Below are 13,580 nucleotides of genomic sequence, written 5' to 3' on the forward strand. Positions count from 1 at the left end.
TTTAATATGTGTCTATTTTAGTTCCCACCTTATGAACTGGACAGCAGGTCTGGAAGTCTGGCTTCTCCATTAGAACCCTGCTGAACCACAGGCAGATGCTCCTGTCACCATGGCCACAGAGGCTCCATTCACTCTATAGGTGAGGCAGAAAACAGGAGCGGTGGACCCCTGCAGATCCCTGGGAGTGTATCACCTCCCAATTCAGTCAGAATTAAAGGCAATAGTGAAGGAAAGAAGGAAGGAAGGAAGGAAACTATATTACTAGCATTAAAATACTAACAGTTATAATAATTATTCAATTCCATTATTATTTAAATATTGAGTTTTAAGTAATAGTAAAGATTTTGTGAGCCTTTAAATCAAATATGTTATTATTTGGTGCAAAACTTAACAAATGAAAACCAACAGTCTCCCCCAACCCCCACAAAAAAGAGCAGATCACGAAAATATAAAGATAAATTGACATTTTGCTAACGTTTCTTTTCTCCATTGTATTTTATGTCATAGCAAAGCAGTCTACAGAACAATAGACGTCCATTCATGGAAGTGAGATATGTAAATTCCTGAGCCAGCAGACTCTTGGCCCAATATTCAAACCACCTCTTCAAAAAGGACACAATGGTCTGCATTTTTCACTGAAAAATCTATGCCGCCGCATTCCATGGCAATGAACGTTTTAAAGCTTGATGAAGAAAAATGCTTTGTATATTTACTCTAATCATTACCCCTTGCTATTTTCTGTTTCCAAACAAACAGAGGGACAAATGCAAACTGCCAGCTCGCAGGATGTACAAACAAGTGTTAGTGAATATTCAGAAGTGTGGTGGTATTTCTAAAGTTCAACAACAAATCACTTAGAGTCTTTCTTTTGTTTTTAATTTTCCTTGTTCAGGCACCACAAGGCCACATAAGGAGGGTGAGGTCCCTGGAGTGGACTATATTTTCATCACCGTTGAAGATTTTATGGAATTGGAGAAAAGTGGTGCCCTCCTAGAAAGTGGGACTTATGAAGGTAAGCACAACTCTACTGCTGGTCTATTCCTTGTTGCATCACATTTTTCTCCTTTAACTGAAATGCATTAGGACACCAGGTTACCGATGTGCTACTGTTTTTGGTGTGAGAGCTTTGATAAGGTCGTTTTAGAAACATAGTTCCTAAAGAAAAATTAAAATACATCTGGATTGATTCTACTCGTAATGCCGAGGGAAATGTGTATGCATATACCCATGGAAGTATCCTTGTGATTGCTTCCTGAGGCTAAACCATGATCTTCCAAATAAATTATCTTCGTCTCTCGGTGGCATCTAAAAGAGCCCAGGGCTTGAGTTCCAGTCCCGTCAGTATCTCTGTGTGGTTTTCTCCAGTTACTTCACTTCGCTGGCCTTTACTTGCCTTCCATGCAAGATGATGGAGTAGGAAAACGTGGTCTGTGTGTGAACTCCAAAGTTCTCCACGACAGCGAGTCTCTTTGTGAGTCAAACGTGAACAACAGATGAACTAACACCTTGAATGTGGGAAGAGCGTTGCCGTGGAAGGAACACTGTATATGAGCCAGAATCTACCTCAGTTCCAAACCTGGGTTTATTACTCACCCACTATAAATATTAAGTAACCTAGTTAGTATCTTTGAACCTCAGGAGTCTTAGCTGTAAAAGGGGAATGATAGCATTGAAAGATATAAATAAATAACAACATGTTGACGTGATCGTATTTATATGCTTAAGTAATATCTACATGCATATAGTTTATGTCTAATGAAATTATATATCTATGTATAATGAAATTTTAAAATAATCCAACTAAAAAACTAGAAAATAACACTTTTATTCCTACTTCACAGTTATTATATGTGTAAACTGTATTCACCTGTTTTATTAGTAAGTCCAAAGATGGCTCTAGTTTTACCAAACTGCAGTTAATAATGAGTGATAGTAAACACAAAGTTCATAATATATACGTTGCTCCTTAGCCCATCAAATGTCTGAGGTCTACCGTCAGCAAATAGGCTGGTTTTGTTAACAGTTTGGCCCTCCACTTCCTCCTTCATATACTTGCTGATGTCCAGAAGCTATAGTTACTTAAGAACTCAGTATTTTTAAGTTGTTAGAAGTATTAAAATCTCTTCTTTTACTTCACACTCCTGAGGCAGTTTAGGGCTGAGACACATGCCTAAGTTATGGCTGAGACCTTTAGGTGAACATTGCCACACTTATAGGAAATAGGCAGAAATATCCAGGAAAAGAAAATGGTTTTATACATGAGTACTATTTCTTTTTAATATTGCCCAGAATAAATGATAGTGGAGTTTGACTGAAAATATGTTAAATAAAGTAGGTGTGTTGATCATATAACCTGCTTTAAATTATATAGGAAAAATAACTCTGTATAAATTATAGAAAATAATTATACAAAAGAAGTCAGAGTAAATAAATAATAAATTTTGCAGTATATTTTCCTATGGGCATTGTGACATTGTTTAGTGGCATTTATTAGTTTGCCTGTCTGCCAGTAATAATGTATTTTCTTTAATTACTTTATTTAAATATCTTGTTTATATAGCAAAGAACCAATAGCTTAACATCCAGCAGCATTCCAAGAGGAATATAATTAACAATGTGACCTTTTCTTTTTGTCCTTAAAAATTAAGTGTATAGAAGGTGAGAAAATTAAACAATGTTCATGTTAAATTTCCGAGATTCTCGTGACAAACTAGATGTCATGAAATTTAATATCAACATTTTAAAATACAGCCTAGGTTAGATTTTCGTTTCTAGTTAAATTTTGAGAGAAGTATCCTGAAAGCATACAAACGTAACCAGGTTTCGTGAGCCGGGGTGGGTTGTCCTGAATCTTCTTCAGACATCTTTTCAGCACTGAGAGTTTAGTTTGGCTAAATTTGGAGCCAACGTGTTAATCGCCCCAGCGTGCATAGAGCTGATCATTGAATAATAAGGCTGGTTTACATCTATGGTGTTGGGGAATAGATGCCATTGTTTACAGAGACACATTGTGTACTTGAATAAATAAGAAGCACTTCTCTCAGATCCCACAGCCATCTGGGCAGACACCTAAGGAGCATTCTCAAATCTCAGGATCTTCAGGTTTCCTACAATTGGAGCTGAGGAACCAGTGCAATTAACATTTTGATAAGAATCACTGCTACTCCTTCAGATTGGGCAGAAGCTCTAGAGTCAGGGCTGCCACTTAATGTGCTATTTGTCAAGGAAGCCTTGGGGATGCCTTTTCTGCTGTTGGTACTTTCAGAATGTATAGAGTAACAATCATGTGCTATTCAAATAAACAAAGACAGACCTGACAGCTGTAATATTTGTCAGACTTTCATGCTATCAATCTCTCATAACGTTTCTTTGATAAAATCCCAGTTTTTCTATGTTATATGCTCTTCCTTCTACAGTGTGGGATGTTGCTCATTTCCCTTTCTCCCTGCTAAAACATTCTCATGCCTTCTCAGGGCTCTTTAGAGCCCTCAGTCAGGCCAGAAAATTTGTCTCTCTTACCTGTGAATCTCCTGAAGAAATTAAGAAGAAATTGAGTTACTCTCAGCATTAAGGTTACAGAGCTATCAACCCTGTGGGGTCCTTAAGACTGATTCTAACCCACAAACCAGAAAATCAAGGTTGCTGATGCAACTGGAGATGGGGAGATAGTGCCTGCTTCTTCTTGCCCATAAATGCTTCCCAGTTTGGTGCATTTCTTCTCAGAGACTGTGAACCCATTGATTTTTTGTTAGCAAAGATCAAGGAAGTCCTCCATAAAATGTCTAGTTAAGCTGTTCGTCATTTAGAAAACCAGCTTCATAGTATTCTTGTGCTTCACCCCCACCACTCAGTTTCAGAACAGGAAATGCCCACCTTAAAAGGAATTATGAGGAAGAATATATTCTTTTAAGCATTTCTCATAAATATACCTTTTTGTTTCATTGTCAATAACTCCCATTTTAATCTCGGTGAATAGAATGGAGTTTGTCCTTTGACTGGAAACAAGATGGACTGTTTTGAATTGCAGTTCTGTCTCTTAGAAATTGGCTCAAAGTGCTTGCTACAGAAAAGCAAACATATTACTTGGCAGAGGCTGCAAGGAAGGCATTAACGTGCTTGAGTTACCATCTACAGTTATGCCACAAGCCCAGAAGCAAAATTTTAACATATTCTTAAAGCCTTTTTCTGCACCACCAACCCCCCAGCCAGTCTGAGCACCTCATTTCAGTTCACAACACAACAGTTGCTGAATTACCTTGCATGTAAATGGTCCAGAGGACTTGGCTCTGATGAACCATGGATGTTGGTAAAGAGACTCTTTCCCATGACTTGGATGATCTCATCCTCACCTTTTCATATTCAGTTGAATTTAAAATTAAGTTAATAAAACAAGGCCCAGTGGTGATCCTGACAGAACCTCAAGTAACATACTTGACACTATGAACCTTCATGTCAGGATTGAAGGTGTAAGCTTCATATGAAGCACAGGCCACAGAGCTCTTTGGATGAATGCGCATAATTCCTTTGGGATTAAGGTTACCTGCAAGTATTAAGTGAGACACCAAGAGGTAGCATTAAGTGAGTGGGTCAGGTATTCTAAAAGTTAAGGACCTGGAAGGAAGCGTGTCCTTGGGAACTGTCCAAAGTGCTGAATAACCCAGGGCTCTAACTCAGTAAATCCTGCCTGACCAACTTCTTCCAGTTGTCTGGAATGCTGTATTCATGATTTCACTGACCACTCACACCAGTTGTCTGCCTCAACTTGTGTCCTGAATGTCGTCATTAACTGACCCCATGTCCGCTGAGCTGTGCCTGGACTCTCAGTTCGCTTAATTCCCCCGTTGAGATCATCCACAGTCATGTTCCAGAGTGGCACTTCTGTTGTAACATCTACTACCACATTTTGATGTTGGACTTTTAAATGGAAGCAAAGCTATTTTTCTATCTATTGAAGAAGCCACTGATCCTAAAGTTAAATATTTCCTTTAAATGGACATAAGCTCAATTGTAATATTGCCTCGATTTTTAAGAAGACTAAATTAAGACTAGGAAGTTATTTGGGAATCTGACAGAATATAGTGCAAATATGGCACTCATCTTCACTTTAATGCTGTAGTTCCTACTAAGCACGGACCCTACTATATATGGAGTTGAGCCTTCTGCAAACAGCACACCTGGTTTCTTAAACAATTTTATTATAAGGACTGTGAAATTCACGTTTTCTCACATTTGCACAAAAAGGAGTGCTGTCCTTCCTGATGTAGCACATAACATTGTATAAAAATTTAAATATTAACTACAAGTAATATTCTAGGGAAATAAGCCAAGCACTCCTACAATGAAAGAAGAGATAGAACAAATTTAACATAAACCTATTTCATTTTACTAACTAAAATCAGCATCAGCTTTTTTTTTGGCATGACCTTGATGTGTTTATCATTGAAATTTTGCATCTCTATTGTCAATCAAGATAGGATTGGGTGATAAAGAGATACTCCATCCAAAGAAAACTCGTTATTGGTACTATAAATAGTCTTGAGAAAAACTGTTCTTTTATCATCCAAGTTTCTATCTACTGAAATGTAGATAATATTTCCTGAAGGGCAGATCAATGCTTAAATTGATGCTAAGATTGTTGTCATTCCAGGAGACCAAAATGAGATAGAATTTCATTTTTTTCCCTTTCCCTTCTACCCTATTACAAGAGAAAATTTTTACTATGTGTTATAACCTCCGTAAGTACAGCAGATTCTTAGAGTTTGCAGTTAAAAGGATCCAGCTGTTATGACACATCCAGATTGTAGCATTTTTTTCTTTTGATACTTGCTTTTCTTTCTTTTGGCAGTCTTCCTATTGTGGAGGACTCTAAGCCATGCATTTGGGGTTCATTTTAGAAACACTAAACATTTCCATATAAAGCTCACTAAATGTTTATTTGACCAGTAGAGGAAAAACACATTTAGTAAAGTTTTACACCCCTTTGAGATCTTATAATGTCAAGGCTTTTTTTTTTTTTTTTGGTAAGTGATTTAATTTGTGTTCAGAGCTGTTGACAGAGTGTGTGTGATTTTTCCATGCTGCTTTGCTCCTGTGTAAGGCACTAAGACTGGAAGTGTTGCTGTGCATTCAAATGTGACAAAATTCCCTTTTGGTTTGGACTTTTGTGATAAGCCCAGCCTTTTCCAAAATATGTAATGCAAATACCCATTTCTAAGTACTTTTTTCTCCCAAAAAAGACTAGATGGAATGAAACAAGCAATTAATTAACTAATTTAATATTATCATATAAATTATAACTTATAAAGTTATAAAGTCAAGGAAAGTAAGATGACTCGCTTCCTATTACCTAAAGTGCAACATAAGCCAGTTTACTGTTACTTCTATACATTTTTGTTCAGTTGTAGCTGAAAGGAGCAGAAACAACTTTTTTGAAGTATATTTTTAAAATATAGCCAATATCCATAGGCATGGGACTCACTTCTTTGACTCTGTCACAACCCGTAGTAATATTAGGTAAATCCTAGGGTTCCAAAACTGTGATACTCAGGGCTTAATTCATTTCGCTCAAGCTCATGTCTTTAATTGCAATGACTTTCTAGCTCCTGTAGATAGCCCTATAATTTTTTATCGGAAACAAATTGAGACTTTCCCTGAAAAGAATATCCTGCCCCTTATTTAGTGGGAAGAAAAGAAGCATGACTTAAAAACTTTTGCTTAGGTTTCCCTCCATGGCTTCAACAAGCGGAAACTATTTGCTGATTGGGTGAATGTTTTCAAACCCTCTGAGTTGTTTTTCTGAGTGAAGAAAGACTGGATAATATTGGTAATAAATATTTCATAATTTTTTACGTGTGTGTTGCTGCAGCTATGAATATATATTGAGATGTATTCACAGGATCTTACAATCCCATGGCTTTCAAAGACAGTAAATTTATTCATCCATAGGAGGCACACAAAAGAGTCTTGATCACGTTGATACGAGAGTCTTCTACACGAGAGCCCGTGTTTCTCTGAAGTAACGTCAACACTGTGGTGATCAATGGCTCTTGCCATTAGTATTAGACATACAGGGCTCCCTAAGGGAGACATTTTACTTACCTCAGTCATTCTCCATGGTGTCCTAATGTCCCCTTCCTGTCAAAGTTTTTTCAGATTTGTTTCACACATCAATGATTTGAAAACTATAACCTAACAGCCTACTCTACCAAAGTCATTTGTGTATCTGAATTTCAAATATGAAAAATAAAACGTCCTGAGACATTCTTTCCTTACATCTCATATACTCCTGATCTGAGGGACAGAGGAGACTAGAATCAGATTGACCACAGGATCTGTTATTTCTCTCAGGGGGAATAGAAGTCATAAAAAATAGAAAAAGCAGTGCCCTAATTTTTATTGCTAAGCAAGCCCTTTATTTCAGAACATCGATCTCAATCTCTGACAAAGTTACGATAGATACAGATGGCTTTGTGAATTGTTTTTATAAACTGCAGCTTTCTCTCAGACTGTGCACAAGAACGATATCTGAAACCTGAAACCTCCATTGATTGTGCTGCAAAGTAGACAGACTATACTTTGACTAAAAATTATGAGGTAACAGTTCTCAAAAATTTCCTGCTACTCTGTTTTTTTTTTTTTTTTTTTAAAGTGTAGAAGATTCACACCATATGAAAGCTAAGGCTTGGAAATTCTGGAATTATGGAAAATCATTCATAACGCTAGATTAAAATCTAATATGCTGAAGCAATTACTCCCTCCTTATATAGTAATCAACTCTCTTAGTTCTGTTCCAGGCTGTATATGTATTTAACAAGCAGATAAAACCAGGATCAATTGGTCAACATATCTTGGCTGCATAAGGCTGTTCCCATGAAAGTTAATTCTTAAAGATTCTACAAATGTGAATTTTTAGGGACCAGTAAAAACAAAAATTGATATTAGTTATTAGATATAACAAAATGGAAGATTTGACTTATACTATCTTCAGCCTATTTATATTACCCATGTTGGCCTTTTTCCTGATCCTCAAACAGGACAAGCACATTCTTATCCACCTGGGATCTTGGATTTGTCATTTCACTTTCCTGGACTACTTGTCTTCCAAATAACCACAGGTTCCTTTTTCTTACTTGGCGAACTCTTACTTGACAACCCTATTCAAAATTGCACCTGCTGACATTCTCCACCCCCTTCCTCTGGTTTAGTTTTCTTTATTGTACTTGCTCTAATTGAAAATATATTCTGTGTCCATTTTCTTGTTTGGTTATTGTCAGTATCCACCTGCTCGACTGTAAATTTCAAGAGGTCAGATAATTTGTTTGGATCACTGCTAATTCTTGAGCTCAGAGGGGTCTCTGGCAGATAGGAAGCACTCAGTGAATGTGAGTTGAAGGAATGAATGAATGAATGCCCAGTCTCCTTCCTTAAACTTAACAATAGGAAGCCCTTAATCCCCACATAAAAGTTCAGCCTGGCCTGAGAGCCTGGGGCACATCCACTTCCTCATTCAAATGCTCCCCGTCAATAGTTTGGAGCTGCAGAGTCAATTTGGCCTCAGAATCCTGTCTTGGATTAACCTGGTATCGCAACTGTAATAATTTTGTTCTTGTCTTAATTCCTGTGATTATCCTCGTGACTCCCTATTCTAAGTTCCCATGCCTGTTTCTCAGTACCCTACAAATAATAGCACTTTCTCTAGAATGTACTTCTTATCTTGCTAAGGCCATTCTTCACAGTCTGGTTTTCCCCACAGTAATTCATGGTACGTATGTCAAATTGCTCAAACTCAAAACCTAGTAGGCTTGGTCAACAAAACTGTATCTCCCATGGACTTGTCTCCCCACCCAAGTTCCCTTGATTGTGCCACCTAAATACTTCTTGGACTAATGGTAATTACTCTTTCCTATAGCCCCTGTGTTTGTTCATGCTCTTTATTTTTTTCAAAAGTATTGCAAAGACTTTCTTGATTTCCTCACCTCTACTATAGAAGGTCAGTGGAGAGTTAGAGAGCAGACATAATGAGGTCAAACCTATAGGAGAGATAGGAAGGTCCTGGGATATAGTGGAAAATATGCAAACTGAAAAAGTTATAAAACAAAGGAACTTGAATGTGCGTTCTCTCACTAGAGAAATGTAAAGGCATTATAATTAACGGGGGCATGTGGTGCTTGGAATTTATTAGGTATTTCACTAACATTTTTCTGGCTGGTTTTCAATAAACTGTAAGGGATCATGAGTTTGTTTAGTATCCTTTTATTCTTCAGAGAATTAATGGAAAGGAAATGGAAATAAAATTTTATTCAATTATTAATTATATACTACGAATTAGGTTTCTACTCTCCTCTCACCTCTTTCTTTTTTCTTTTTACTTTAGGGTGGCTTTAAATTTTCTTATGATATGTGACAGCTTGATTCCTTTCACTAAGCAGCTAATGGGTAAAATCTGAAAAGTTCATCTTTTGAAGTTGAATACTGATGGCAACCCAAATACTTAACACAACATAAGGAGCCAATAAGCAAAATGTTTTCAACAATATATAGGAAGCTCAAACTGAGATGAACTTTACGATGATGGGGAAATGAAAAGACTCGATTTAAAATTTCCGAATGAGTTTTCTTTCTTTTTCTCCCCTCCCTCCATGCCGTACCTGAGGGTATTAAAGCAAAGAGTCTGCATTTGGTAGAGAAACCTGCCCTTTGGCCCCATGCCCTGTTCCTGGAGGGTTATTTCCCAAAGGGATCTCTTTGCTCTGGGCTAGCCCACGAAAGCGAAGAAGTTTCTCCAGGTCAAGTCCTTCAGGATCATTCCCAAGAGGATTAGATACTCTGATTTCTGCTCCCCCTCTCTGAGGGCAAGAGCAAATTGTCTCTATAAAACTTCCAGAGGAAAATCTTCTGGTGCAGCTCTCTGGTCTCCCTGGAGATGAAGCAGCTGTTACTATACTTCGAGTAAAGTGTAACCCATTGCAACAAAGGGAAGTTCCTAGCATTTCTACCTTCAAGGATGTCCAGGAATACTCGTTTTCTTTTCTTTTCTTTTTCAACTGTAATGTGATTTTTTTCTTCATTTATTTGTTCATTTTCGGATGTACATCATAATGTATTTCGAATTCTGTGTAGATTACATCATGCTCACCACCTGAAAACTAATTATAGTCTATCCCCTCACATGTGAGTTTAATCACCCCTTTTGCCCAGAAATACTCATTTTCAAATAATATTTATAGGTTTGGTAACTTTACTCTCTTCCTATCTTCCCTCAATTTAAGAAGAGTTGCATTTATGGTAAAATGTAGCAGTAAATTAGAAGGTGATGCGTGCAATGGTTTACGTAAGGGAGGGATGGGGGAGGATGGAGACTCCTGGAGGCAGGCACACTGAACACCCTGACACTGATTGAGGATTGGAAAAGTACAAGAAGTGTGCAGAAGAAATGAAAAAATGGAGTCGTCTAGGGTCACTTATTAGAGTGGGAGCGCTCTTCAGTCTCCCAGGGGACAGCAGAGGATTGCGACCCAGCACAGCTATTGATTTTCCTAAATAATGACCCTAAGCTATCAAGAAAAGATTAAGTTATATGCAGAAAGGTAATATTTGAGAAAGATTTCCTTCAAAGGTGATTAAAAGTTTGAACTTGTGAAGGGGAAAGGCTAGAATATTTACCTAAATACAATGCCACGCTCTCTGAGAATGCCAAGCAAAGGAGGTGCGACTCCTGGCATGAACTATTTTAACCATTTTCTGTCTAGAAGCAATTTATAATATATATTCAGATTTAAATTCAAATTAGCACTTGTTAAATTGTCTCAAAAATTAATTTATAAACACATTCTATAAATGTAAACAGACCTGATATTCTTATATGCCAAAACCAATCTAAGCATATATAAATATACTCAAGAAGAATGACTAGATATTTTCCAATTATAATGAATTTGGAAACTATATCCTCTTTGGCCCCAATAATGTTTATCATTTTTTTTAGTCAGAAATTCTGTGCATCGTCTATTTGCAAAGCAACTAATGAATGTGCTAGATTTAAAATAGATCTACAAAACTATTGGTGCATTAACAAATTGTTAGAATTAATGTGTTAATAAAGTGCAGATTTACAAGCTCATCCATTCTTTTCTTCATCTTAGCATAATAGCATGTTGATTTTTTTTTTACTTTTCAAGGCACTCGCCTGCTGCCCAGGGGCCTTCAGGAGTGACAGCTACAGAGCACTTTCTCAAAGCCTATATGTACAATGGGGGAGGAAATAATATATCATGATCTTGGTTTATTTTCATGAAAAGTCCACATGCAGCGACTGTTATATATACTCATCTTAGAATCACAACCTATTAATCAGAAATGAAAGCTCTTGTACCCTGGGAGCCTCTGGCCCTGCTATCTTATCACATTTTTCTTTCATGTCATGGTCCTACCTTTGCACTAACTTTCATTTTAGTGTTCTCCTTTGTTTCTTTGTTTATTTTTAATATTTAGCTCCTGTTATATTTTCTTGCTCTCACACTTTAGAATTTCTTTTTTCTGATCTTTCAAGTGTTTTCTTTCTCCCAAAAGCTCATCGACATTATTTGTTTGCTTTATCTTGCTTTGTTCATCCTTTGTTTTTTCCTGAAAATTGAGAATCCTGTGTGGATTCTTGACTATATTCATACTTTATTTCTTAAAAATCCTCCCCTACTGGGACACACTACACTTAGTACTTCAGTTGGTCTTCATTCTTGCTTCTGACTGTTACATTTCAATACTTTTTTTTACCTCTATAGGTATAAGGAACAGCGATGAGAATAATGGAGATGGTCTTTACAAATGTACCCAAGGCAGTGGCTGGTTGTTGAATACAGTGGAAATTTAACTAAAATGACTTCTCTGTCCTATATAAGAAGTAACACTGTGTTAGAAATGGACAAGCTTGGGGCTGGCCCCGTGGCCCAGTGGTTAAGTTCATGTACTCTCCTTTGGCACTCTGGGGTTCGCTGGTTTGGATCCTGGATGTGGACCTACACATGCTGGGGCAGCATCCCACACAGAAGAACAAGAATGCTATGTACTGAAGCTTTGGGGAGAAAATTTAAAAAAAGAGAAAGATTGGCAACAGATGTTAGCTCGCGGCCAATCTTCCTCACCAAAAAATAAACAAAGAAATAGACATACTCATGGGTGTTTTGTTCAAACAAAAGTTTTGTGATTTCGCATGTTTTACTCAAAAACTGATGCAATTTACCCTGATTTGCCACGCTTTCCAGGTTTTTCAATAAGTCCAGTGGTATATTGGAATCTGCCCTGTTGGCAAATGGGCCCTCCATACTTAACAGTTGCCTAAATGGAACTAATCATTTCAATTGATATTTTATCTCATTTTTCCTTCATCAATTAATAAAATACATCCTATCCCTGTAGTTCCAAAATTATGACATTTTCCTCTTTTATTATTCTTCAATCTTCAAATCCTCATCCATTTATGTAGGCCGGCCTTCTTAGTAGTAATTGGAGGCTATTGGGGGAATAAAAATGTTTGTCTCTGAGTCTAAGAAGATATTGAGCCAACAGAGAAAGAGATGAACTTTATTTTAATTTATTTTTTTCCTTATTTTATTTTTAATTTAAAATTTGACTTCATTTCTAACCATCCCCTGTTAATACTCATTCTCATCTCGACTAATCACATTCCTTGTATTCTCGTTGCGTCATTGATTTAATTCTATTATATGCAATTTGAGACCACTCCTGCTTCTTGGTAGACTGCTATGATTTCTTGTTACAGAACGAGACTCAGAAATATTATTTAATAAAATCGTCTATATTCCTCCAACATAGCTTTCCAGTTACTCCAGAAGTGTTTTTGCCTTCCTTGTTTCATTTATATTTTATATAACTCCTCTATTACTGAAAAAATGTATCCTAATGGCAGGTATTTTTTGGAAACGATAATAGAGGTAGAAATCATACAGGAGAGTCGGGAAGCTTTCCCGAGAGTGAATGAAAGTACTCCACACCACCTCAAACTAACAAAACATTGATCAAGACCTTGTCAAAGGTAACAAAATACATTCCACATGAGCAAGAAAATATTGAGATGGCAGGTTGAGCAGCTAGAGTTTGGGTCATGAAGGGAAGTTGCTGGGGGAGGAGGTGTCCAGGTTGCTGGAGAAAGAATGGACTTTGGCTGACCCCGCTAAGGCAGGGCAGATTCAAGCTGTACAAGAATCACGGGCAACCTTTTTCTGCTAGCCATCCACTTTCAAGTACAAAAATTGTTGTCAGTGCACTTGATGGAACCAAATACAACGATAGTACCACACAGTTCAGAGCTGGGTGATTGTCTGATGGAGATGTTTGCATCTCAGGCTGCACCTGTGTGTTCTAGAAAGTTCTGATCTCTTTGATGTCAGCTAAACCGTACCACCATGTCCATCACATCTTCTGACAAACGACACTGGAACAGACTCTGACCTCATTTGCAGAAAAAAATAAGTTCTAAACATGGATTAAAATGCAGAGGATGGCCAGGGAAGGGTCGTGGCACTCCAGGCATTGGAGGGGAAGCTAGAACTTTTGGTCAAGTATGC

General features: G+C 37.3%; 1 protein-coding gene across 18 annotated transcripts in view; it reads left to right on the forward strand.

The window, feature by feature from the left end:
- MAGI2 (membrane associated guanylate kinase, WW and PDZ domain containing 2) overlaps window positions 1–13,580 on the forward strand; it is a 1,255,661-nt gene that overhangs the window by 701,398 nt on the left and 540,683 nt on the right. For all 18 annotated transcript variants that reach the window (XM_070617000.1, XM_070617003.1, XM_070616985.1 and 15 more), the window contains one exon: window positions 893–1,012. In XM_070617000.1, the coding sequence (XP_070473101.1) occupies window positions 893–1,012 (120 nt within the window). The remainder of the gene's footprint in view (window positions 1–892; window positions 1,013–13,580) is intronic.

This window comes from Equus przewalskii, chromosome 4 (genome assembly GCF_037783145.1).
Source record: "Equus przewalskii isolate Varuska chromosome 4, EquPr2, whole genome shotgun sequence".
NCBI classification, from domain to species: domain Eukaryota; kingdom Metazoa; phylum Chordata; class Mammalia; order Perissodactyla; family Equidae; genus Equus; species Equus przewalskii.